Source organism: Gorilla gorilla, chromosome 3, assembly GCF_029281585.2.
Source record: "Gorilla gorilla gorilla isolate KB3781 chromosome 3, NHGRI_mGorGor1-v2.1_pri, whole genome shotgun sequence".
In the NCBI taxonomy this organism is placed as follows: domain Eukaryota; kingdom Metazoa; phylum Chordata; class Mammalia; order Primates; family Hominidae; genus Gorilla; species Gorilla gorilla.
Genome location: NC_073227.2, coordinates 97,021,857 through 97,048,656, shown reverse-complemented (window position 1 = coordinate 97,048,656; position 26,800 = coordinate 97,021,857). Strand labels below are relative to the sequence as shown.

Here is a 26,800-nt window from a genome sequence, read left to right as displayed (position 1 = left end):
TATGATTATAGCTTTTATGTTTAGATCTATGATTTGATGGGGTTCAAGACACACTACCCTAACAACTTGATATTTGAGGAAAGAACAGAAGCAAGAAGGTCATTCTTTGAACCTCTCCTGCCCTTCTTCCCTGACCCAGGCCATAAAAGAGTTGACCTTCCCTTGAAGTAGGCCATATGACCCTTATGTGAACTTTGAAGACCCAGAGATGTCCAGAAGAATCTGAACAAACAGGCCTTGCTAAATTCTCCACAGTTTATTACCATTAAATCCTATCCGTTTTGTCCAGTTTTGCTTCTCAACTATCCACTTCATCAAACTTAGCATAGAAACATAGTTTTTCCTGTTTCTTTGGGTCTTCATTTCTTTTTTTTTTTTTTTCACCAGAAACACGTGCACTTTATTGAATGCCATTGTAGAAAAGCGTGTGAGGATAAAGGGCTGATACAGGACTCGGCTCCGGGGGCAGGGCGAGGAATGGAAGGTGGAGTACGTGGGATACAGGTCATGGGCAGAGCTCCTGGCCTCAGTGATGCCTCCTGATCTATCCGTAGGCCTGGAAGATCAACACTGGGATGACGATGAGCAGAATGGTCATGAGGATGCCCAGAATCAGGGCCCAGATGTTCAGGCACTTGGCGGTGGAGGCATAGGCCTGGGCCCCGGTCACGTCGCCAACCATCTTCCTGTCCCTAGACTTCACGGAGTAGGCGAATGCTATGAAGCCCAGGCAGCAGGGGTTCATGAAGAGGGTGTTGAACAGGGACCAGACGACATGGTCGGGCACGGAGGTCTCGCTGCGGATGTGGATCACGGTGGACGTCGGAGGAGCAGGGTTGTGGGGCGCCCCCAGCACAGCCACCTCGTGCTCCTCCTTGAGCATCTCATAGTTGGGGGGCTGGCCGCTGTTGACAGGAGAGAAGAAGGTTTGGACAGTGTGATTCATGGTGTCCAGCGAAGACCAGCGGTGGTAGGGTTACTGGGATGGTTCCGGGTCTTCATTTCTGAAGGCTCCTGTGTCACATAAAACTTAAATACATTTGTATGCTTTTCTCTTGTTAGCCTGTCTTTTGTTATAGGTTCCTCAGCTGTGAATCTGGTGATGGGTGAGACAGATTCATTTACAGTTGACTTTTGTGTGTGGTGTGAAGAGGGACCCAGTTTATTTTTTTCCAATATGAACATCAGATTATTACAGTTTTATTTGTTGAAAGGACCTTCTTCCCTATTTTGGTGCCTCTTTTGAAAAATCAAATGGCCCTGTAAGTGCCATCCTATTTCTGGGCTGTATTCTGTTCCATAAATCTGTATCTTGATCCTTAAGCCAGTACCACACTTTCTTGATTAATCTTTATGGTAAGTCTTGCAGTCAGGTGATATACATACTCCAAATTTGTTGTTCTTTTTCAAAATGCCTTAGCTATCCTAGAGTCTTTGAAAATCCATATAAATTTTATAACAAGCTTGTCAATTAAAAAAGACTGGGATTATTATCACTGGATTACATTGAATCTATGATCAGTTTGGGTAGAATTGGCATGTTTCCATTTATTTTAAATGCCTTAATTTCTCTCAATAATGTTTTATAGTTATCAGTAGAGTAGTCTTGCATGTCTTTGACTACATTTGTTCCTGAATATTTTATTTTGTTTTTGAGATGGAGTCTTGCTCTGTCACCCAGGTGGGAGTCCAGTGGTGCAATCTTGGCTCATTGCAACCTCTGTCTCCTGGGTTCAAGCAATTCTTCTGCCTTAGCCTCCTGAGTAGCTGGAATAACAGGTGCCCACCACCATGCCCAGCTAATTTTTGTATTTTTAGTAGAGATGCAGTTTCACCATGTTGGCCAGGCCAATCTCGAACTCCTGATCTCAGTTGATCTGCCTGCTTCAGGGTCCCAAAGTGCTGGGATTATAGGCATGAGCCACTGTGCCCAGCCCTGAATATTTTATTTTATAATACAATTATAAATTAAAGTTCTGGTTAGTTTTCAGTTGTTTGCTGCTAGTATACAGGAATACAATTGTTTTTGTATATTTACCTTATATCTTGAAACCCTGTTAAATTCACTTATTAGTTCTAACAGTTGTTTTAGATTGCTTTAGACTTTTTTGTAAACAATTACATCATATGCAAATAGAGATAATTTTGCTTCTTCCTTTGCAAGTTTTTGTCTTTTATTCTTTTTGCTTTATGGCAAAGGCTAGGACCTCCACTATAACATAAAATAGAGGTAGTTGCAGTGGATATCCTTGCCTTGATCCCAATTTTAGGGGGAACTTTCAATATTTCACTATTAAGTATAACATTAGCTATAGATGTTTGGGTTAATTGTATTTTTTGAGGAAGTATCCATTTCCTCTACATTGTTGAAATTTTTTTTGCGTAAAGTTCATAATATTCTCTTGTTAGATCCTTCCTGACGTAGGTAATTTATATTCTCATTTTTTTCCTGGATTAAATTGGGGAATTATCAGTTCTGTTGACTTTTGCTTTTGTTAATTTCATCAGTTGTTTTTGTCCTTTGTTGAGTTTTGCTCTTGCCTTTATTATTTTCTTCTTCCTCCTAGTTTTGGTTTGCTCTAGCTTTATTTAAAAAAAAAAAAAAGAAGAAACACAGTCAGACTTGCTCAGCCTCGCTAGTAGCTAGGACTACAGGTGCACACCACCATGCCCAGCTGATTTTTTTATTTAAAAAATTTTTTTGTAGAGATGAGATCTTGCTGTGTTATCCAGGCTAGTCTCAAATTCCTGCGCTCAAGCAATCCTTTTGCCTTGGCCTCCCGAAGTGCTAGGATTACAGGCGTGAGCCATTGTGCACAGCTAGAGCTTTTAAAGTAGAACCTTAGCTATTGATTTTAGTCTGTTCTTCTTTTCTGATATAAGCATTTTCTACCATAGATTGTATTGGCAAATAGAATCATAATGTATATATATACACACTATTAATTTCCCTCTATTCACTTCCTTCAATATATCCCACAATTTTTGATGTATTTCATTATTACTCAGTTTAAAGTATTTTCTAATTTTTCTTATCTCCTCTTTGGTTTGGGTACAGTATGAAAGCATTTTAATTTCCAAATATTTGGGATTTTCCTACATATCTTATTGTTACTTCTAATTTCATTGTCAGGGAATATAATCTGTGGTTTTAATGCTTTTCATTTTATTGAGACTTGTTTCATGGGCATGTATATGGTCTATCTTGGTGCGTATATCATGTGTAATTGAAAAATGTGTATTCTTCACTTATTAGGTTTAATGTTCTAAAATATCAGTTAGGTCAAGATAATTGACCTTGTTCCAATCATCTGTGTGCTTACCGAGACTTTTTGGCCTAGTTTTTACTATTTTTTAAAAATCTTGCTTTAAGTTCCAAGATACGTGTGCAGAACGTGCAGGTTTGTTACATAGGTAAACATGTGCCATGGTGGTTTGCTGAACCTATCAACCTGTCATCTAGGTAGTAAGCCCCACATGCATTAGGTATTTATCCTATTAATTGATTAGGAAGAGATATTAAGATCATAGATTTATATTCTCTCTTTAATTTTGTCAATTGTGTTGTATATTTTGAAGCTCTTCAAATAGATATGTATTATATTTTTTGATGAATTGACACTTTTATCACTATGAAATTGCCCTCTTTATCTGTGGTAAAACTTTTAGTCTTGTATGTATTTTATCTGATATTAATATAGCCACTTCAGTTTTATGGTTACTGATTGCATGGTACTGATTGCATATCATTTTTCATCTAATTACCTTTAATATATTACTTTCTAAATATTTAAGTGTATCTTGAAAATAAAGTTGGGTCTTGGCTTTATAATTTATTTGGACAATTACTACCTTTAAATTGGAATGTTTAGCTCACTAAAATGTAGTACAGTTACTACTGATAATGTTGAGTTTAGGGTTAAAGTATTAATGTTTTCTGTTTGTCTCCTTTCTTCTTTGTTTCTCTGTTCTTCCTTTCCTGCTCTCTTTTGAAGTCAGTATTTTAAAAAATTTCTTTCTTTTTTTTTTTTTTTTTTTGAGATGGAGTCTTCCTCTGTCACCCAGGCTGGAGTGCAGTGGTGCAATCTCAGCTTACTGCAAACTCTGCCTCACAGGTTCAACTGATTCTCCTGCCTCAGCCACCAGAGTAGCTTGGATTACAGGCACGCAACCATGAGCAGCTAATTTTTGTATTTTTTTTTTTTCAGTAGAGATGGAGTTTCATCATGTTGGCTAGGGTGGTCTCCAACTCCTGACCTCAAGTGATCTGCCCACCTCGGCCTCCCAAAGGGCTGGGATTACAGGCATGAGCCACTGCGCCTGGCCAAAATTTTATTTTAACTTATTAACTGGCCTTTTAGTTATAACTTTTTGCATTTTAAAATTCATAGTCTAGAGATTACAATTACAGACTCCTGGTTCTTTGTAATTTATTAAAATCCTTCATTTTTTCTGTTATTCAAGCTGAATTCCTATTGATCTATTTAAAGTTCACTGACCCTTTCATCATCTCTATTTTGCCTTAGATATGTTCAGTATGAGGTCAACTTTTTTAGCCTCCACTATGAGTGAGAGCATACTGTGTTTGTCTTTGTGTCTGGCTTATTTCACTTAAGATAATGTCCTCCTAGCTCAACCATGTTGTCATGAATGACAGAGATTTGTTCTTTTTTGTGGCTAAATAGTGTTCTATTGGGTATATATACCACATTTTCTTTATCCATTCATCTATTGACTGACACTTAGGTTGAGTCTATCTTAGGGTATTGTGAATAGTGCTGGAATAAAGATGGGAGTGCAGATACCTCTTTGACATACTAATTTCCTTTCTTTTGTATATATACCCAGTAGTGAGATTGCTGGATTATGTGATAGTTCTGTCTTTAGTTTTTTGAAGAACCTCTGTACAGCTTTCCATAATGGCTGTACTAATTTACATTCCCACCAAGATTGTATAAGAGTTGCCCCTTCTTCACATCCTTGCCAGCATTTATTTTTTGTTTTTTTTTGATAATAGCTGTTCTAATTGGACTGACATGATACCTCATTGTGGTTTTGATTTTTGTTTCTCTGATGTTGAAAATTTAGTGATGTTGAGCATTTTTTCATATCCCTGTTGGCCATTTGTATGTCTTCTTTTGAGATGTTTATTGAGCTCATTAGCCCATTTTTAAATGGTTCTGTGTGAATTTTAGGATTTTTTTTTTCTATTTTTGTGAAGAATGTCATTAGTATTTTGGTAGGGATTGTATTGAATCTATAGATAGCTTTTGGTAGTATGGTCATTTTCACAATATTAATTCTTCCAAGCCATGAACATGGAATATCTTTTCTTTCTTTTTTTTTCATCCTCTTACGTTTCTTTCATTGGTGTTTTATAGTTTTTCTTCTAGAAATCTTTCACCTGCTTGGTTCATTTTATGTCTAGGCCTTTTATTATTATTTTTTGGTAGTTATTGTAAATGGGATTACTTTGACTTCTTTTTCTGCTACTTTGTTGCTGGTGTATAGAAATGCTATTGATTTTTGTATATTGATTTTGTACACTGCAACTTTACTGAATTTATCAGTTCTAAGAGTTTTCTAGTACAGCTTTTTAGGGTTTTCTATATATAACGTCATGTTATCTGCAAACAGAAAATTTGACTTCCTGTTTTCCAGTTTGGATGCCCTTTATTTCTTTCTGTTGCCTAATTGCTCTGGCTAGGAATTCCTGTACTATGTTGAATAAAAGTGAGGAAAGTGGGCACTGTTGTGTTGTTGCAGAGTTTGGAGGAAAGGATTTCAACTTTTCCTCATTTGGTATGATGTTGATTGTGAGTCTGTTATATATGGTCTTTATTGTGTTGAGGTATATTCTTTCTATACTTACCTTGTTGGGGGTGTTTACCATGAAGGTATGTTGAATTGTATCAAATGCTTTTTCCGTGTCTATTGAGATGATCATACGGTTTTTGCCGTCTATTATATTAATGTGATGTATCGTGTTTATTGATTTGCATATGTTAAACTATACTTGTATCCCTGGGATAAATCTCGCTTGATTATGTATGGTGAATGATGTTTTTAATGTGCTGCCGGATTCAGTTTGCTATTGTTTTGTTGAGCATTTTTGTATCTATGTTCATCAGGAATATTGGCCTATAGGGGTGTGTGTGTGTGTGTGTGTGTGTCCGTCCATCCTTGTCTGGTTTTGATATGAATACTGGGCTCACAGAACGAGTTTGGAAGAATTTATTCCTCTTCAATTATCTGGAAGAGTTTGAGAAGAATTGGTATTAGTCCTTCTTTAAATGTTTGGTAGAATTCCACAGAAAAGCCATTGGTTCCTGGGCTTTTCCTTGATGGTAGACTTTTTTTTTTTTTTTTTTTTTTTTTTTTTGAGACGGAGTCTCGCTCTGTTGCCCAGGCTGGAGTGCAGTGGCATGATCTCGGCTCACTGCAAACTCTGCCCCCCCCCCCCCAGGTTCACGCCATTCTCCTGCCTCAGCCTCCTGGGTAGCTGGGACTACAGGCACCCACCACTACAGGCCTGGCTAATTTTTTTGTATTTTTAGTAGAGACGGGGTTTCACCATGTTAGCCAGGATGGTCTTGATCTCCTGACCTTGTGATCCGCCCATCTCAGCCTCCCAAAGTGCTGGGATTACAGGCGTGAGCCACTGTGCCCGGCCCCTTGATGGTAGACTTTTTATTACAGATTCAATCTTGTTACTTGTTGTTGGTGTATTTAGACTTCCTATTTATTCTTGGTTCAATCTTGGTAGGTTGTATGGTCCAGGAATTTATCCATTTTTGCCAGGTTTTCTAACTTGTTGGCACATAGTTGTTAGTAATAGTTTGTAGTGATCCTTTGTATTTCTGTAGTGTCACTTGTACTGTCTCCTTTTTTGCTTCTGATTTTATTTGGGGTTTTTCTCTTTTTTCTTGGTTAGTCTAGCTAGTGGTTTGTCAATTTTTGTTTATCTTTTCAAAAAACCAACTTTTCATTTCACTGATTTTTTTAATTGTATTTGTTTTTAGTCCGAATTTTGTTTCTTTCTGCTCTGATCTTTAGTATTTCTTTCATTCTGATTTTGGGTTTGGTTTATTCTTGCTTTTCTAGTTTCTTGAGACACATTGTTACACTGTTTATTTGAAACCTTTAAATTTTTTTGATGTAGGTGTTTATTGCCATGAATGTTCTTCTTAATACTGCTTTTGTTGTATTCCATAGGTTTTAGTATGTTGTTTCTATTTTCATTTGTTTCAAAAAATTTTAAAAGTTTTTCCTTTTTTATTTCATTTTTTTAGAGACAGGATCTTGCTCTGTTCCCCAGGCTGGAATGCAGTGGTGCAGTCATAGCTCATTGCAGCCTTGAACACCTCAGCTCAAGCAATCCTCCTGTCCCAGCCTCCTGAGTAGCAAGGACTATAGGAGACTGCCACTATGCCTGGCTAATTTTTTAAAAAAAATATTTTGTAGATATAGACTCTTGCTATGTTACTGAGGCTTGTCTCAAACTCCTGGGCTCAAGAAATCCTCCTGCCTCAGCCTTCCCAACGGATGGGATTATAAACATGAGCCACCGTGCCTGGCTAATTTCCTTCTTGACTTCTTCATTGACCCATTGGTCATTCAGGAACATGTTGTTTAATTTCCATATTTGTAAAGTTCTTCTTATTGATTTCTATTTTTATTCTATTGTGATCAGAAAAGATACTTGACATAATTTTAATTATTTAAAAATTTTCAAGACTTGTTTTGTGGCCTGACATGGGGTTTATCCTGGAGAGTATCCCATGTGCTGATAAAAAGAATATGTATTGTGCAGCTGTTGGATGAAATGTTTTGTAAGTGTCTGTTAGGTTCATTTGACCTAAAGGGCAGCTTAAATCCAATGTTTCTTTGTTAATTTTCTGTTTTGATAATTTGTCCAGTGCTGACAGTGCAGTGTTGAAGTCTTCTTCTATTATTGTATTCAAGTCGATGGGGGGAGTTAAAGGGATTCCTCTTGGTGTCAGGTATGACATGGTCTACAAGCAGCCGCATCAGCACTGGGTTTGAGGTGCAGGTGCTCAGAGCAGCTGCAGGGCTCAGAGTCTTACAAACCCATTGTGGCACTTGGGTCTTGGGGTGTAGATTTGCTCTCTGTGGCAGGGTTGGATGTAGGTTGCCCACACTGCCAGAATCGGTAACTCTGAGTCATCCCTTGTAGCTCAGGCAGGGTTGTGGTGATGGTTCTTCCACTGGATGCAGGCACACCACTGGCCAGACTCAGGAAGAACAAGGGTTCTCTGGAGGTTTGGGCCTGGGGAGCAGGAGATCCCTGCAATCTGGGAACTTGAGCCAATAGGGCTCAGTGGCAACTCAGGTCCCATAAGGTGACCGTGTAGTAGTGACTCTAAACTAAGCTTGTCTAACTTATGGTGTGTGGCCACATGTGGTTCAGATGACTTCGTATGTGGCCCAACACAAATTCATAAACTTTCTTAAAACATTGAGTTTTTTTTTTTAAGCTTGTCAGCTATTGTCGCCTTTCGTTAGTGTTAGTGCATTTTACGTGTGGCCCAAGACAATTTTTCTTCCACTGTGGCCCAGGTAAACCAAATGATTGGATACCCCTCCTCTAGACCATGGGATGGTGGGACCCGGCAGTGTCCAGAGTGAGAGGCCAGGTGCGGTGGCAGCAAGTATCCCGGAATGCTGGAGCACATCTCTCATTTGGGCCTTGGGGGAGCAGGGAACAGCAAGTGATATCTTCACTTCCCAAGAAGAGGGGCATCTCAGCAGTTTGTACTTGAGGGAGCTAGTCCAGCCCCAAGGAAGCACAGGGTACTGGAGTTGTTTGGCCTGTAGGGCAGGATGTCTCACCTCAACCACTGCTCTATTTCCCTGGGATATGGGGTACTACATCAGCTCAGCCCTGGAATCACAGCTGCTCAGCTTGGCCAAGGCACCGATTCCCCAGGGGCTGTGCTGCTTCAGGACTGGGAGGCATGACTGTTCTGGGTGGCTCAGGGACCATTTCCCTCAGTTGCAGGGCCCTGCATCAGCATAAGTCCTAGGGTGCATGGCTGCTCTGAGTGGCAGCCAAGGCATCATTTCTTGGGATGCAGAGTGCTGCTTCAATTTAGGCATAGGGGAAGAGTGACTGCTCTGAACGGCTTAGGTACTGTTGCTGGGAGGCAGGGTGCCACTTCAGCTCCAGCCTGAAAGGGCAGCGGTAGGGGTAGGTGGAGTGACTCCACCTCTGCTTGGCCCTATGGGAAGGCTGTAACAGCTACTTGCAGCTCAGCTTGGGGATGTCAGGCCACTGGGATGGGGTGGTTTAGTGGCAGCTTAGCCTCAGGGATGAAAGGGAGCCGTGGCTATGCACCCCGGGAGCAAGACACACTCCAGCTGTAGTTTTAGTTCCAAGATGGTATAGCACAGCAGCCACATGGGCCGTGGGGCACAGCATGGTGTTGGCTCCTTCTCTGGGAGGAGCACGCTATGTGGACTCCAGGCAGCTCCCCCAGCTGGGTTGAGTAACTGTGAGGACTGCAGGGGACTCCAGTGGTGAGGTTTGTAGATATCCAAGGTGCTGATGGGGATTTATGGAATCCTCTTACCTCCTCACCATAAGAAGAAGTTCTTCCTGGTTCCCAGCTAGTCCCAGTTTGGGGACAGGGCAATAGAGGCCCAGGATTTCCTTCCATTCTCTTTGGCCATCCTGAATTTCTCTGCTCACTGGGGTTTCTGTTACTTCTCTGATGCACTGTGGCACCGTCCCTCACTTATTTTTGTTAAAATGTAGTTGTTTATTCATTGTTCTGGTTGTCATTGTGAGAGAGACGAGCACCAGGGGCTTCCAGTTGGCCATCTTGCTCAATGCCATGAATCTCCTGTAGATAGAAGTCTTTATTTGGTACTTTCTACTGATTTCTGATCAATATGATCTGAAGAGCTGTAGTTCTACTTTTGTTAGCAGACATATCATATATCTTCTCAATTACCTGTGTGAATGCACATATTTAATCATCCAGAGTCATGATGAACACGCAGTTTTCCTGCTGTACCTCCCTTCCTACACATGCGTCTCTCTCATCTACCTGTAGAGGCACATTACTTAACCACACTGTAAATTGATTTTCTTAGTTTCTTCTTCCTAAGCACATTACTCCTTAGTTAGCTTTTAACCAACATTTGCAAGAAGGACTTACAATTTGTTTTGTTTGTTTGTTTGTTTGAGACAGAGTCTCACTCTGTTGCCCAGGCTGGAGTGCAGTGGTGCGATCTCATCTCACTGCACCCTCTGCCTGCTGGGTTCAAGCAATTCTCCTGCCTTGGCCTCCAGAGTAGCTAGGACCACAGGCATGCACCACCACACCTGGCTAATTTTTGTTTTTGTTTTTTTTTTTCAGTAGAGACGGGGTTTCAGCATGTTGGCCAGGCTGGTCTCGATCTCCTGACCTCAAATAATCCACCCACCTTAGCCTCCCAAAGGGCTGGGATTACGGCTCACTCTGTCTCAAAAAACCAAAAGAAAACCAAAACAAAAAAACAAAAAACACATTGAGTGATACATTATCAAACTGAGGTTGACCTTCTGAGGCAACTTGGAAGATGTTGTTTGTTCTTTATATCCTAAGCTTAAGTTCCTTTTCTGCCTATCTACTTTCACTGGAAGGAGACATCAGACTACCTCCCTGCCTTTTAATAAATCTGCTCTAAACCATTGCATACAAGGTTAGGTATTCTATTTCTTTTTTTTCTTTTAATCTTTGAGGGAAGATGGCCTTTTAAAATTCTCATTTCGGTATCCATGAGCTGCCTTTGAATTGTTCCTTTTTATCAAATCAATTTTTATTACTACAAAATAAAGCCAATTCCTATATTCTGTTCTAATTAGAGATGAGGAATAGTTCTCATTCACTCTTACATATATTTAAACAATATTGCAACATCTTCTTTATATTTATTAAAATTTAAAATGAGGTGAGATTCTTAATTTTTCTTTCAAATTAAAAGAAACAAACGAAACACCTGGGCATGGTGGCTCATGCCTGTAATCCCAGCACTTTGGGAGGCTGAGGCAGGAGGATTGCTTCAGCCCAGGAGTTTGAGACCAGCCTGGGCAACATAGGGAGACCCCATCTCTGCCAAAAATATTTTAAAAAATTAGCCAGGTGTGGTGGCTCATGCCTATGGTCCCAGCTACTTGGGAGGCTGAAGCAGGAGGATCGCCTGAGCCTGGGAGTTTGAGGCTGTGGTGAGCTATGATTGCACCACTGAACTTAATGTATAAATATGAATCATTTTGAGAATAAATGAACAGGAAAGTATGACAGTTGCAGATGTTGAGATAGAGAAAAACATATGTGGAGACACACCAAGAGAGACGTAGACACATACAGAGGTATACAGAGGCAGAGCTAGGCAGAGAGAGACCTCAACAGAAACAAACCTTAGACATGCTCTTAAATCGGCCTGAATCTAAATCTATTGATTTAGATACTTTGAGTAATATAGGTGTATGGAGCATGTTTAAAGAAAACATAAATGAGAAACTGCTTTCCTTTTGACACCTCCTTCAAGAGATATGTTGGCCATTTTATAGGCACTGTTTTATTATCTGAGAAATGGTTCTTACAGAATCAGCAACTATAAAATTACATGTGATATCAGAAGATAATGCCAGGGTATATATGTAGAACAATGTGTCTGTGACGGCTATCAATTTATTGGCTCTCAGCTCTGGAATAACCCTTCAATCAAGTGTCTGTGTAATGGGAAGGGTCCTTTTAAGCATCTTTTACAGTCAGCACGATGTTAAGCTCTCTCCATAGGGGGTGCTGTTGGGGCCCTTTGTGGCTGCTGCCTTATGGGTCAGTGGTATGGGTGTGAGGACATCTGATGGAGTTCTCTTCCAACCACTGCCTACAATTAGTGGTGCCTTGGGACCTTGAAGCCTCATTCTGGCCATAACCTTCTCCTGGGCCTGTGGATTACAAACTTGAGCCCTGAAAGATTCCTGCTGCATCAGTGCCCGGAAGGCCTTCCGCCAACACTGGCTCCTCACTCTCCGAAGATCCTGTGCGGATCACCTGTCCCACTGAGCAGCCACGCCTGCTGCAGGCCCCCACTCTGTGCACAGCCAGGCTGTTGGTTGCTGGTGGACTGACCCAGCCTGCACTCTGGAGGGTTGCTTCCTATGCGCTCAGGGACTGCAGACCAGTTCCAGCCTGGGCAAACCAGCTAACTTCCCTGCTATGTGGGTCGAGTTCAGTTCTCCAAGGAGGTCTGAACCTCAGGCTTGGGACTCTTTCCCAGTTTGTCTTTCCTTGAGTACTCTTCCTTAGCTCTAGGGTACCAGAGAGAATTTCCTTATGTCCTATAGTCACTCGTTTATCAGAATTTAATAACTCTTTATATAAATATTTCCCCTGTTCAACCTACTGTAAAGCAATAGCAATACCAGTGTTCAAGCAAGAAATACAGCTGCCTTTCCACCTAGAGAATAATTTATAGAATGAAGTAGGAATCAATGAGCCAGTTTTTTCATTCACAACTTTCTTCTTGTCTAATTTTGATTTTAGAGTTTCAAAATTGGGTGACAGCTGCTTTCATTTCTCAAAGAAAATGAACACAGTCTTGTTTCATTAGCTAAATTGTCAAATCCACACCAAGGAGAGGTTCTAACTCATATGTAGGATAACATTTGTGATGAAGCAACAGGAATCTGATTCCCACTGAATCAGTAAAGTTCCCACTGAAAAGGCCAGTTGATTAATTTCAGTCAGGGCAGAACTTAAAATTACTGGCAATGTGTGATAAAACTGATTCCTTTTGAGGAAAAATAATTAGTGCAATTAAATCTGAATAAGTGCATAACTTGTTTAAAACAGATCTAAAAAAGAGTGAACAGGGAACAAAATCTGTATCACAACCTTGGGGATTATATAAAAGTAGTGGAGACAGTATAAACTTATATAGCTAATAGAATAAATATGACAGGACTTTCAACTTCTGAGGTTATTTTTATTTTTAAATTTAACTTCAATTTATTTAAATTTTAAAAATTATTCAGATTATTAAATTCATGTTAGTCTTATTGTGATCATAACAGTAGGAACTGTACAGATGATTGGTAGTGGCTCTCAAATGTTAAAATACATCAGAATAACATGGGAAACCTGCTGAAATGCAGATTCCAGCAGACTTGGTTATGTCATAGCAACTGGTATTTTTAACAAGCATTCCAAGGATTCTGATGCAGATCGTATCCTGACCACACTTTGAGAAACCATTATTTAGTTTCTGAATGAGCTCCCCATTAAGAAATGTGAAGTTTTATTTAAAAATTAATAAGACAACCCTTTCTGATATTAAAATGGTCTTTATCATTTTATCCTATGCATCCCAAAGAGTTAAGGCAGCAGGAAATACTTTGTTCCCAATAATATATTCCTGTGTAGAAGAGCCCCTTCACATTCACTTGACCACTTTTTATACCTTGTAGGAAGTGAAGTTATTTCTGGCTGTGGTTATTCCTTTTTCTAATAGTAAGGTGAATAAAATTCATGTTGTTCTAAAAGGAAAATAATAACTCCAACCTAACAATGAAGCCAGCACTACCATGGACAATTAAACTGAAGAGAAGTAAATTTGGAACCACATAAGAATAAAAAGCCAACATTTCCTTGGGTATCCAGAGACCCAGTATCTTAATAAGAGATGCCTGAATAACATACAAGTTTAAAGGTAGAGCTTAAAGCATATATTTACCATTTAAACTCATGAATTATTTTAGATGAGATATTAACAGTGGAGGAATAGGAAAACTGGGATGTCCCAGGTTGTTTCTCCTTTATAGCTCCCTCAAAGGACCTCAGTTAAGCCCACACTCCTCACCTTAAAAGACAGCCACTGATTCTTAGGGGTGGACCCAAACTTGTTAATCTTCTAGTCTGGAAACCAGCTGTGCAAAACAAACCCTAAAATGTTCCCATAGAGCAAAGGAAAAGATGTTTGGTTTCGACAGCATCTCGTCTTGTAGAGAAACTCAGGCACTTTCACTGTGGATCCTCCCTTCATTCTTTGGGGTTAAGTGGCCACCGCAAGAAACAAAGCAGCATGAGAAATGGCTGAGTCAACCAACATGTAGTGACATGCCCAGGAACTTCTCAAGTGGCCCAGGAAGTGGAGGCCTCCTGATTTTCTCGCAGGACATTGTCCTTTCCTGGAACCTTGCGGGTGGCTGGAGTATCTGCGTTTGGAGTATTGCAAGATTATCTCACCTGAGTTCTGACCAGAAGTGTATCTTCAAAATTATCACATCCACAAAGACAATTATTGACTGTGAGCAAACATTCTCAGTGACATCACACGTATTCTGAAACCCTGACCAACAACATGCTCCTTACTGTTCTCATGGTCTTGGCAAAGGATACTGTTGGGAGAAAGAAGGATGGTTTCTACTGTAAATGAGTTTTTAAAAATAGTGGGAGAAGAATGCAAAATAGGAAAGGGATAAATACATAGATTTCTAGCTAAACGCATTTAAAAGGAAACTTTGAAAATTTGGTTAGTGATTTCTTTAAAGTACAGAGGTCAAGTCCTATTACAATAAATATCACATCCACCTAAAAATTAGATTTCGAAGTCTCACTTGGTGCCTTACCCATTTCACATAACAGAACAAAGTTTCCACATAATGAAAGAATGGACACAATCCCAGGAGTGTCACAAGCTTTCAGATGTTTGTGGCATGCCAAGCAGCATTGCCTGTTACTGTGCTGTGGGAGTCAATTACTTTTATGTCTATAAATTAGAAAAGTGGCTGGGTGAAGTGGCTCATGCCTGTAATCCCAGCACTTCTGGGACCAAAGTGGAAGGATCCCTTGAGCCCAGGAGTTTGAAACCAGCCTGGGCAACATAGCGAGACCCCCGTCTCTATAAAAAATCAAAAAATTAGCCAAGCATAGTGGTGCACACCTGTGGTCCCAGCTACTTGGGAGGCTGAGATGGGAGGATGGCTTGAGCCTCAGAGGTTCAGACTGCAATGAGCTGTGATTGCACCACTCTGCACTCCAGCCTGGGCAACATAGTAAGACCCTTTCTCAAGAAAATAAATAAACGTTTTTGAGAAAGACTGAATATGTAAAATGTTCCCCAGTCAAATCTCGAAAAATGGTCATCTCGAAGAGTGTTGGGAACTGGGAGCCCCCTGGATTCCTCTGAGGAATTTCACTAAGAATAACTGTAGACGTTTGCTGGCTGTCTTCCACCTGGCTTGGCTTGTGAGGGCTCATTCAGTATCAGCAAGACACACAGGTAGTTACTGATGGAGTTAATTTCAGGCTCCCATGTTGGCCTAAGACTGATGACCATGCAGTGTGGCTGTTGAATGCTGTCACTGGTTCTACTGCTTCCCTGGGAGACAGGACCTCTGAATGAAAACATCCCTGGGAAACCAAGGTGCTGTCTTATTTGTATCAATGGAGTCATGCAGTATATAAGCTCCAAAGAACAAAGCCATGGCTTTGGTTGACTATGCAAAGGAAACTTCTGGGTGGCCAGTTGTTTATAAGTTAATCAAAAGACATCTCTACTGGAGACCCAAACTACAATTTTGATATTCTTACATAGGAGATAAAACTTCATTAAGTAATGAAAATGTACTAAGGGGAGAAGGAGCATTTGGTTCCCTTGTCATTTTTTTTTTTACTTCAAAATTTTACTCCCCCAATTTTCTAAGACTGGCTACTAGGAAACTCGTAAGCCCAAATCAACAAAGGTGGCCACCAGCCACAGATCAAACGTGAAAAAACAAATCTACCTATAGCACAGCCTGGGATGTACTACCTGCTCAAAGTATAAGGCTACTGCCATCTCCAGCAGCTGTAAACATAGCCTGGCTGCCAGCCCATAACCTCCTCAGCCTTCCAGTTTGTTTTTATAAGCTTACAACTGGGGCTACAGAGTAACCTCTGAAATGTTACTATTGAAACATGATAAAGCAAAATCAGTCTTCAGAGGTTAAGGAGGCAGTTTTTAATCAAAGTGTGGTCAACAGGTTTGACATTTTAGAAAACATTTTTTTTTTAAAGCATCATTAAAACAGCCTCAATAAACAGGCCGTATTTAGCCCAAATCTTGTTCAGGAGAACAGCATGGGCTCCGTTTGAATTTTGTTGGATTCTGGACGTCCTCCTCCTATTATATAGGTCTGAGAGTTGTCTTTGTTAATAAAATTTAGCTTTGTTTCCCCACCAGTGATAATGACATGAAGCACTAGGAAACGATGCAATAACCGCAGTGCATGAGGCCTTCTTCCTGGGGAAGGTGTGAGACAGGAGGGGAGCAGGACTCCCCCATACTCAGTCCAGTGGAAGCGCAGAATGCCTGCTCGTGTTGGTAAAAATAAGACAAGAATGTAAGAAAAAAAGTCTTCACGCTCAACGTGACTATCTTTGGAATTCATTTCATTAAGGTTTTCACAAAATACAAAGCTCAAACGTAATCATCTATGTCCACCACAAAACAGAATCAAATAAGTGGTTAGCACAACAAACATAATGATCTTTTCCATTTTAAAAAATATAAATAACAATGTTCAAGGTTTTACAGTTTTCTTAGTGTGTGTCTTTTTAAGGCTTTATGTTGCAGACCCTTCATTAATGGTACTTGTACCCTGCCATCAGGATACACTGCCCACCAGCAAGGAAGGCCACTGTGGATACATTCCTGAGGGGGACACACACTGATCCATGTTGCCTCAGCCTGTTAAAAACTAAATGATCAAACACCCTCCAATCAGTTCTCAGTTTCATTAACTTTCTTTCTACTACAAAGTAATAATAGAAAGGGGTACATGTCCAGCAGCATTCGAGCTCTCAGAAGATCAATCAGGAAGGGCAAGAAGGAAAAAGGCTTCCTCCTGGAGAGAATTTTTTTCCTTTCATCAGGAACAAACACCAATAACCCAGATAGTTCAAACAGTGGTTTGTACTGAAACATTTTTCAGATTAAATAGTGTTGAGAGAAACAGTGATCTTTTGGTTGGGTATTTTAGAAGAGGTTAAAGTGGAGAGGTTAATGTTGGGAAAATACCACTGAAAGTACAGCCCCCAGCAGGAGTGGGCTCACTCGTGAGGTTTGGGGGCAGAGCCAGGGCCCCAGCCTTGGGAATGAAATCTGAGGGTAGGCTCTCCAGCAGACACTTGACCTGCTCCTGGCCCAGCTTGATCTTGTCATCCAGCTTCCGCTGCTCAATGAGGAGCGTTGACTTCATTTTCACGAAGTGCTGGTAGTCCTGGAGCTGCTCCTCTGAAAGGTAATTGGCCAAGATGCCCAGCACTACCCGCTCCCTGCGATCCAGGTTCTCCTTCAGCTCCCGGGCATCCTCATGCTGACCAGCCAGGATCTTCCTTTTCTCGTAAAGAGAGCTCTGCCAGGGAAAATCGGACAGATCAATGAAGGCCAGGGAAAGGGAGAAAAGAGCCAGACTCCCTGCAAGGACACCTCTGACAGGACTGGGAAATATCTAAGCTCTATTCCTATTGTCACTCCTAAGTAAGGAGGCTAACTTTTTGAAAATCAGCTTATTATCCTTATATTACATATTACAGCATTCTCTAAATTGTAACATCATAGGATAGCTTCAGTTTGAGAGTTGTTACATTAAATTGGCTGGAGATAAAATTGCTTTCAGATTCTTGACTTTAAAAACCAATCATCAGCTGGGCTTGGTGGCTCACGCCTATAATTCCAGCACTTTGGGAGGCCGGGATGGATGGATCACTTAAGGCCAGGAGTTCAAACCCAGCCTGGCCAACATGGTGAAACCCCGTCTCTACTAAAAATACAAAAATCACCCAGGCATGGTGATGCATGCCTGTAATACCAGCTACTCGGGAGGCTGAGGCATGAGAATTGCTTGAACCCAGGAGGCAGAGGTTGCAGTGAGCCGAGATGTGCCACTGCACTCCAGCCTGGATGACAGAGTGAGACTCTTGTCTCAAAAAAAAAAAAAAAAAAAATCATCAAGGTACCTTGAGTATATACACGAATACGGTGGTTCTCAAGGTGTGGTTGCTGGACCAGCAGCAGTGGCATCACCTGGGAAATTGTTAGAAATGCAAGGGTTCAGGCCCTCTTCCACCTCCTGAATAAAAAACTCTGGAGGTGAGGCCCAGCAACCTGTTTTAACAAGCCTTCCAGATGATTCTTTTGCGGCTAAAGTTTGAGAACCTCTCCCTAATCCATAATAGCAATGAGATGATCATATTTCCCATCTCTAAAGAAGTCAGTTTCCATTTTTTCAGTTCTCTTTTGCAGGCCTCTGATCCAAAATGAGAGAAATTCTGTTCAACAATGACGGCAATGTCATATTCTAAGAGTTTCTTACGCTTTTCTATGATATTGTAGCATATGTTATCTTTAATGTGGTTTTCTCTCCAACATGCTGACGACACATAATATCATTTTTAAATTAAAAAAATTATATTTAACCATTCAGACATTTTAGGCAAAGTAATTGAGGAGACAAACCCACAGCCAATATTATACTGAACAAGGAAAAGTTGAAAGCATTCCCCCTGAGAACTGGAACAAGACAAGGATGCTCACTTTCACCACTGCTATTCAACATTGTACTAAAAGGTCTAGCCAGAGCAGTCAGACAAGAGAAAGAAAGAAAGGGCATCCAAATTGGTAAAGAGGAAGCCAAACTGTTGCTGTTTGCCAATGATATGATCCTATACCTAGAAAACCCTGAAGACTATCCAAAAAGCTCCTAGATCTAATAAATGAATTCAGTAAAGTCTCAGGATACAAAATCAATGTACACAAATAAGTAGCACTGCTATACACCAACAGCGACCAAGCTGAGAATAAAATCAAGAACTCAACCACTTTCACAATAGCTGCAAAAAAATAAAATACTTAGGAATATACCTAATCAAGGAGGTTAAAGAACTCTGCAAGGAAAACTATAAAACACTGCTGAAAGAAATCATAGATGACACACACAAATGGAAACATATCCTGTGCTCATGGATGGGTAGAGTCAATATTGTGAAAATGACCATACTGTCAAAAGCAATCTATAAATTCAATGCAATTCCCATCAAAATACCGCCATCATTCTTCACAGAACTAGAAAAAACAATCCTAAAATTCATATGGAACCAAAAAAGAGCCCGCATAGCCAAAGCAAGACTAAGCAAAAAGAACAAATCTGGAGGCATCACGTTACCCAACTTCAAACTATACTACAAGGCCATAGTCACCAAAACAGCATGGTATTAGTGTAAAAACAGGCATATAGAGCAATGGAACAGAATAGAGAACCCAGAAATAAAGCCAAATACTTACAGCCAACTGATCTTCGAGAAAGCAAACAACAAAAAGTGAAGAAAGGACACCCTATTCAACAAATGGTGCTGGAATAATTGGTAAGCCACATGTAGAAGAATGAAAGTAGATCCTCATCTCTCACCTTATACAAAAATCTATTCAAGATGGATCAAGGACTTAAATCTAAGACCTAAAGCCATAAAAATTCTAGAAGATATATTTAACTGAAGGAAGGAAGTACATGTCTTAGTGGCTTCTAGTTTGAATTCATTTATATTAAGCGTCTACTGCTTCTTTTGCACAACAGAAATTAAACTCCACGGTTTTTGTAATTAGTCTTTCATTTTTCTCTTAGCCTAAAATAGCTAGATGGAAAGAAGACAATCTTTTAGGCATTGGCTTCAGCAAAGAGTTCATGACTAAGAATCCAAAAGGGAATGCAACAAAAACAAAGATAAATAGATGGGACTTAATTAAACTAAAGAGCTTTTGCACAGCAAAATAAAAACAGCAGAGTAAACAGACAACCCACAGAGTGGGAGAAAATCTTTGCAAACTATGTATCCAACAAAGAACTAATATCCAGAATCTACAAATATATCAGCAAGAAAAAATCCCATCAAAAAGTGGGCAAAGGACATTAATAGACAATTCTCAAAAGAAGATGGACAAATGGTCAACAAACATGTGAAAAGCTGCTCAACATTTCTATCAGGGAAATGCAAATCAAAACCACAATGCAATACCACCTTACTCCTGCAAGAATGGCCATAATCAAAAACTAATATATGTTGGCATGGATATGGTGAAAAGGGAACACTTTTACATTGCTGGTGGGGATGTAAACTAGCACAACCACTATGGAAAACAGTATGGAGATTCCTTAAAGAATGAAAAGTACATCTATCATTTGATCCTGCAATCCCACTACTGGGTATCTATCCAGAGGAAAGAAGTAATTATATGGAAAAGAAACTTGCACACCCATGTTTATAGCAGCACAATTTGCAACTGCAAAAAAGGGAACCAGCCCAAATGCCCATCAATTAACAAGTGGATAAAGAAAATGTGGTATGTGTGTATATATGTATGTGTGTGTATATATATAGTATGTGTGTATATATATAATGTGTATATATGTGTATGTACACATATATATGGTGTGTGTATATATATAGTATGTGTATATATGTGTATATACACATATATAAATATGTATATACACACACACACACACACATTTTCTTTATTCACTTGTTAATTGATGGGCATTTGGGCTGGTTCCCTTTTTTGCAGTTGCAAATTGTACTGCTATAAATATGAGTGTGCAAGTGTCTTTTCCATATAATTACTTCTTTCCTCTGGATAGATACCCAGTAGTGGGACTGCTGGATCAAATGATAGATGTACTTTTAGTTCTTTAAGGAATCTCCATACTGTTTTCCATAGTGGTTGTACTAGTTTACATTCCCACCAGCAGTGTAAAAGTGTTCCCTTTTCACCACATCCATGCCAACATGTATTTTTTTTTATTGCCATTCTTGCAGGAGTAAGGTGGTATCACACTGTGGTTTATACACACACACACACACCCCATGGACTACTACTCAGCCATAAAAAAAGAACAAAATAATGGCATTTACAGCAACCTGGATAGAGTTGGAGACCATTATTCTAAGTGAAGTGACTCAGGAATGGAAAACCAAACGTTGTATGTTCTCAGTTTTAAGTGGATGCTAAGCTATTGAGGATGCAAAGGCATAAGAAGGATACAAAGGACTTCGGGGACTCAGTGGGAAGGGTGGGAGGTGGGTGAAGGATAAAAGACTACACACTGGGTACAGTGTACACTGCTCGGGTGATGGAGGCACCAAAATCACAGAAATCACCACTAAGAATTTATCAATGTAACAAAACACCACCTGTTCCCCAAAAACCTACTGAAATTAAAAAAAAGTGATTGTGGAAAATTAAAATGAAAATCAATCAAGAAATAAGATCACTTAAGTATACCTCAATACAAAATAGCTTATGTAGGGTTATCAAAGACTCATGTGTCTTTGCCCTAAATCCCCCTAAACTAGCCTGTCACATCTTACATAATAATGCCTGGGGGAAAAGTGAAGAATTACAGGCTTATTGGCATAAGTTTCCTTTCCCTAAGCAGAAAAACATACGTTAAAAAAAAAAAAACAACAAAAAAAAAACCCTGAGGGACTGAATTTGAATGAAGATGCCTTTCAAAGTATCATTGAGATATAAGTTAAAAAATTGAGAATTTTTTCATCACCTACCTTAAAAAATATATAAAATATTTTAGACATCAGTAATGTATAGAGAATCACTCTGTGTACCTATCATTAATGGTGCCAAATCTTAATATGAACACTTTTTTCATATTGGCTGCAGATTAAAAATTTTTTTTTAGAGATTCAGTTAAAGCCTTATAGATACTCCTCCCCAATCCTGGTCTTCACTACTCCCCATTGGGTAACTATTTTTCTTCCTTTTCTCATTTCTACTTATAGTTTTAGTTTCTTAACAAAGACCAATCATGATAAAAAAAAAATACTGCTGTAGTATTTTTTGGGTGAGCAAACTTACTTGTATTTAAGAGTGCAGGCGTGCATGTAAGTGTTGAATTTAATTTGGTTCTAAAACAATATATCTTGCCCTAACTAGAAACTGCTCCAGTCTTTCTTGTCTCAGATATCTAGAGCATTCATCCAGGTGGCCCAATAGGAAACGTGGAATTATTTTCTGCTCTACCCTTCCCCTCATCTAACATGCCCCTTGCTAATACAAATTCATTCTCTAATTTATCCCCTCTTCTCTACCCCCAGGACAACTGCCTACATCAACAGCATAAACCCTCCTTGTCTAGACTATTAAAATGAGCCTCCCAACTGTTATTTTAACATCAATCTTGCCCCTCCCCAGGCTGAGTAAGTCACGAAGTTAGTTCATGACTCTTTCCTACCTATAGGCTGAAGTCTAAAGTCTAGTGTATGACTGTGGTAAGGTCTTTGTGATGATTTTCTGTGCTGGATATTGTGTCTGCCTCTCCAGGTCCACTCTTCTCTGCCCTGTGCTGAAGGAAGCTGAACTCTAGGGGTTGCATCCACTGGGCTCCCTTGCTGTCTGGGTTTGACCAAGGGGAGTGATGGAAAAGAGACTGGAGAGTGCGAAAAGAAATTGTGGCATGTATCCCTGGCTGCCTCTCTGCCAGGCTTCGAATTGGTGGCAGTTGCATTCTTTTACCAGGGCCTCAGTGCTATAGGGCAGCTGCAGCTATGGTTCTGATCAGGGGTCCCTTCTCCTTGTCCCTTCAGAAAGAGGCCCATAATGGCTTTGCTGCTGATGCTATAGCTCTGGGTGAGGGATAAGGGGCGAGCGCTCATTACCCCTTCCTGGTTTCCCCCTTAATCCTTCCCACACCTTCTTTGAACTTTCTTCTTTATCTCTTTTGATGGGGCCATGTACTTTCTGTCAGTTTCTAATATTCCCATAGCTCTTTTTTGTTTTCCTGAGACAGTCTTGCTCTGTCACCCGGGCTGGAGTGCAGTGGTGTGATCTCGGCTCACTGCAACCTCCGCTTCCCAGGTTCAAGCAATTCTCCTGCCTCAGCCTCCTGAGTAGCTGGGATTACAGGCACCCGCCACACACCCAGTTAATTTTTGTATTTTTAGCAGAGAGGAGGTTTTGCCATGTTGGCCAGGCTGGTCTCGAACTCCTGACCTCATGATCTGCCCGCCTCGGCCTCCCAAAGTGCTGGGATTACAGGTGTGAGCCACCGCACCCAGCCTTAGCTCACTATTTTTAAAAACAAAACCAAGCAATCACTGTATGTTCTAGACATACCAAACCACATGCAAATCAATTCTTAAACATGGCATCTCTTTCTTGACTTTGTCTATGGTATTTCTTCTAAATGGTGAGGCCCTTCCCCTCTCAGTCCTCTTAGAACTAAGAGGTTCTTCTAAACTGTATTCATGTGTCACTGTGTGAAATCCTTCCTGCCTTACGCTCCCCCACCTGAGAAGTGTTTGGTGGCTGAGTTTCTCATTATGCTCAGCACCAGCACACAATTGCTCCTGCATACTGCTTTCCTCCATAAGTTGTGAGTTCCTGGAGAGCAGGGCCTGTGTTTTAGTCAGCATTTGTCCCCAGCAGACACAGCACCTCATATTTGACAGGCTACTGTTAGCTGTTTGTCGAGTGGAAGAAAGGAGGACAGGACACACTTCTGAGTTAGGTAGTATCAGACTATTTCTAGATAAGGAAGCTGACTCAGCACATTTACACAAGGAAGATGCTGAGAGTGGCACTGCAGAGTTCCTAAATGCTGAGTCACTTTCCTAAATGTTTAGGATCCAGACTTTTTCTAATCCTTTTAAAATCTATTTGAAAAAGGACATCTTTCCTTTTAATGCAATGTATTAGGAGAAATTATTGGAGAATTCATGAGAGCAATGAAAAAGAAAGATGGTATGGTAGGCTGGGCATGGTGGCTCACGCCTGTAATCCCAGCACTTTGCGAGGCCAAGGCAGGTGGATCACCTGAGGTCAGGAGTTCGAGACCAGCCTGGCCAATATGGTAAAACCCCGTCTCTACTAAAAATACAAAAATTAGCTGGGCATGGTGGTGCGCACCTGTAATCTCAGCTACTCGGGAGGCTGAGGCATGAGAATGGCATGAATACGGGAGCCAGAGGTTGCAGTGAGCTTAGATTGCGCCACTGCACTCAAGCCTGGGTGACGGAGTGAGACTCTGTCTCAAAAAAAAAAAAAAAAAAAAGAAAAAGAAAGATGGTAGCATAGGCAAGAAAAGGAGCCCCTCTTCACGGCTGGAGTAGTTTCCATCTTCTAGCATGTATATATACACACACACACACATACTGTGTGCACATATATATAAAATAATTGTGTCTACTGTTTGTTGTTCAGTATCAGGAGGGTAGGATCTGTCTGCTTTGCTCACAAATGTATCCCATGTGCCTAGACCACTAAGTTGCACACGCTAGACCCCCAGTAACTATTTGCTGTACAGATGAGTGGATGAAGAATGCTCTATAGCTCTGGAATTCTGTTCAATGCAGTGATACAACTTGGAGTCTGCAGTAGGACTCCTCCTATCCTAGCTCCCTCACTGGGCTGTTGTGAGGATTCCATGAGACTGTGCATAAGCTCACAGTGCCTGACAGGTGGAAGCTCTTGGTGAATTGTCTCCAGTGGGGTCAGCACTGTTACCTGTCCCCCTGTACCCTCCCTTCGAGGAGGGGGTGCAGTGGAGACACCCTGGTGCGTCCTCACTGAGTGCCTGTGGCCCCTCATGTGAGATGCCCTGGAGCCTTAAGCCTATGTTCCTGCCCCCTCCCTGTTTTAATGTATTCATGATGTTTTTATCTTTTTGGGAAAGAAAGGAAGGAAGACAGTTGGGAGGAAAGAAGCTCTGGTGCCTGTGGTTCTTACTTTCCCAAGAATTCCGTGAGCCTTAAGTGTCAGCAGTACAGCAGTACATCTTTTTTTTTTTTGATGTGGTCGCCCAGGCTGGAGTGCAGTGGCGTGATCTCGGCTCACTGCAACCTCTGCCTCCCGGGTTCAAGCAATTCTCCTGCCTCAGCCTCCCGAGTAGCCGGGATTACAAGCACGCACCATGGTGCCTGGCTAATTTTTGTATTTTTAGTAGAGACAGGGTTTCACCATGTTGGTTCACCATGTTGGCCAGGCTGGTCTTGAACTCCTGACCTCAGGTGATCCGCCTGCCTTGGGCTCCCAAAATGCTGGAATTACAGGTATGAGCCACCACGCCTGGCCAGCATTATATCTCGACGCAGAAAATGCCTTCTCTATTTCTTGGTTACCTATACGTGTATTCTCTCCCTGCCCCAAAGAGATTGCCACAAATCTTCCTGACAGAAAGGATGGCGTCTAATGGCGCCTATGTATGTGGGCTTTGAGGGAGAACTTGTTGAACTGCATCACTAGGCCACCTACCCTTTCTTCATTACTGGCATCTTCACCAAGGCCGCTAAGGACATTCTCAACACGGGCTAGACGCCCCGAGAGGGAGAGCAGCAGGTTGACCACCTTGTCCAAATCCCCTATGAACATCCTATACTTGTCAAACTCATTGGGCTTGCAGAGCTCGCTGATCAGAGCCTCCACCTCTTCTCCCAGGGCGTTGTTGAGCTTGATGTCCGTGAGCAGGCTCCCCTTCGCCTCCTGGAGGGTCTCCAGCTTGTGGGTGAGACTTCCAATGAGCTCAGCCTGAAATGACAGATGAGACCGCAAAGATCAGCCAACAGGAGGTGCCAGTGGAAGCAGAAGTCACCTCCCCCAGCCACCTTCTGTCATCTTCAAGGCTCAGCTGAATATCCTCCCCCTTCTCTATATGGAGTGTCCCCCAATATTATGCCATAATAGCCTTCTTTCCCTAAGGGTCTACCATTGCCTTTCTCTAAACCTCACACACCAACACTTGATTACACACAACCTTGTAACGTTTTCCATTGTGTCATGCTACGTGCAGCTTTGTCTTCTGTTTGTTTTTTTTTTTTTTTGAGACGGAGTTTTGCTCTTGTCACCCAGGCTGGAGTACAATGGTTCAATCTCGGCTCACTGCAATCCTCTGCCTCCTGGGTTCAAGCGATTCTCCTACCTCAGCCTCCTGAGTAGCTGGGATTACAGGTGCCCACCACCACGCCTGGCTAATTTTTGTATTTTTAGTAGAGATGGGGTTTCATCAATGTTGGCCAGGCTGGTCTCGAACTCCTAACCTCAAGTGATCCACCAGCCTCAGCTTCTCAAAGTGCTGGGATTATAGGCATAAGCCACTGTGCCTGGCCAATTACTCATTTTTAAAAGTCCTTTTAAGACATGTTCTCATTTGATCCTCATGACAATACTATGGGTAAGTAGGCAGGTAGAGTAAACAGTATTCTTATTTTACAAATAGGCCAAGAGTCAGAGGAATTAAGGGATTGGCCCAAGGTCTTAGAGCTGAGTTGAATATTAATTGTAGCTACCATTTGTAGAGCAGTTGATGTGTGCCATACATATGGAGAAACTCTACATTGATTATGTTACTTAGTCTTCCCAGCAATCTTATAGTAGATACTGTTTTATCTACCTATAATAAGGGAGGAAACTAAGACATTGTGAGGTGAAGTGAACTCAAGTCAGCCTCACTTTAGGGGCCACCCTTGTACAATCATTAGAAATTGACACCAAGACCTTTATCAGAAAGTCAGCCCCTTGTTCTACCTCCCCTGTCTCCAGTTACCAGAGCTGTGCAATTTGACACCTTAATCACATATTTCCATACTTATAAAACAGTGAAGCAAATACCCAATATATTTAACTGAAGGAAGGAAGTAAATGTCTTAGTGGCATCTAGTTTGAATTCATTTATATTGTCTACTGCTTCTTTTGCACAACAGAAATTAAACTCCATGGTTTTTGTAATTAGTCTTTC

At 40.9% G+C, this 26,800-nt stretch overlaps 2 protein-coding genes and 1 long non-coding RNA gene across 5 annotated transcripts in view; 1 reads left to right on the top strand and 2 right to left on the bottom strand.

The window, feature by feature from the left end:
• Window positions 1-26,800, top strand: part of LOC134758331 (uncharacterized) — a 61,193-nt gene that overhangs the window by 6,922 nt on the left and 27,471 nt on the right. The window lies entirely within an intron of this gene.
• On the bottom strand, window positions 363-14,135 carry LOC109026657 (interferon-induced transmembrane protein 3). Its single transcript, XM_055384553.2, has 2 exons — window positions 13,876-14,135; window positions 363-2,583 (listed from the first exon to the last, which is right to left on the bottom strand). The coding sequence occupies exon 2, from the start codon at window positions 944-946 to the stop codon at window positions 545-547; it is 402 nt and encodes a 133-aa protein (XP_055240528.2). The 5' UTR covers window positions 947-2,583; window positions 13,876-14,135; the 3' UTR covers window positions 363-544.
• SHROOM3 (shroom family member 3) overlaps window positions 14,714-26,800 on the bottom strand; it is a 349,443-nt gene continuing 337,356 nt past the window's right edge. For all 3 annotated transcript variants that reach the window (XM_055384545.2, XM_055384546.2, XM_019025820.4), the window contains 2 exons: window positions 25,321-25,593; window positions 14,714-17,413 (listed from right to left, as the gene is read on the bottom strand). In XM_055384545.2, coding sequence (XP_055240520.2) covers window positions 17,045-17,413; window positions 25,321-25,593 — 642 coding nt within the window. In that variant the 3' untranslated portion in view covers window positions 14,714-17,044. The remainder of the gene's footprint in view (window positions 17,414-25,320; window positions 25,594-26,800) is intronic.

Excerpts from the sequence above, each read along its gene's own strand:
- LOC109026657 (XM_055384553.2), bottom strand. The coding sequence starts at position 946 with ATGAATCACACTGTCCAAACCTTCTTCTCTCCTGTCAACAGCGGCCAG.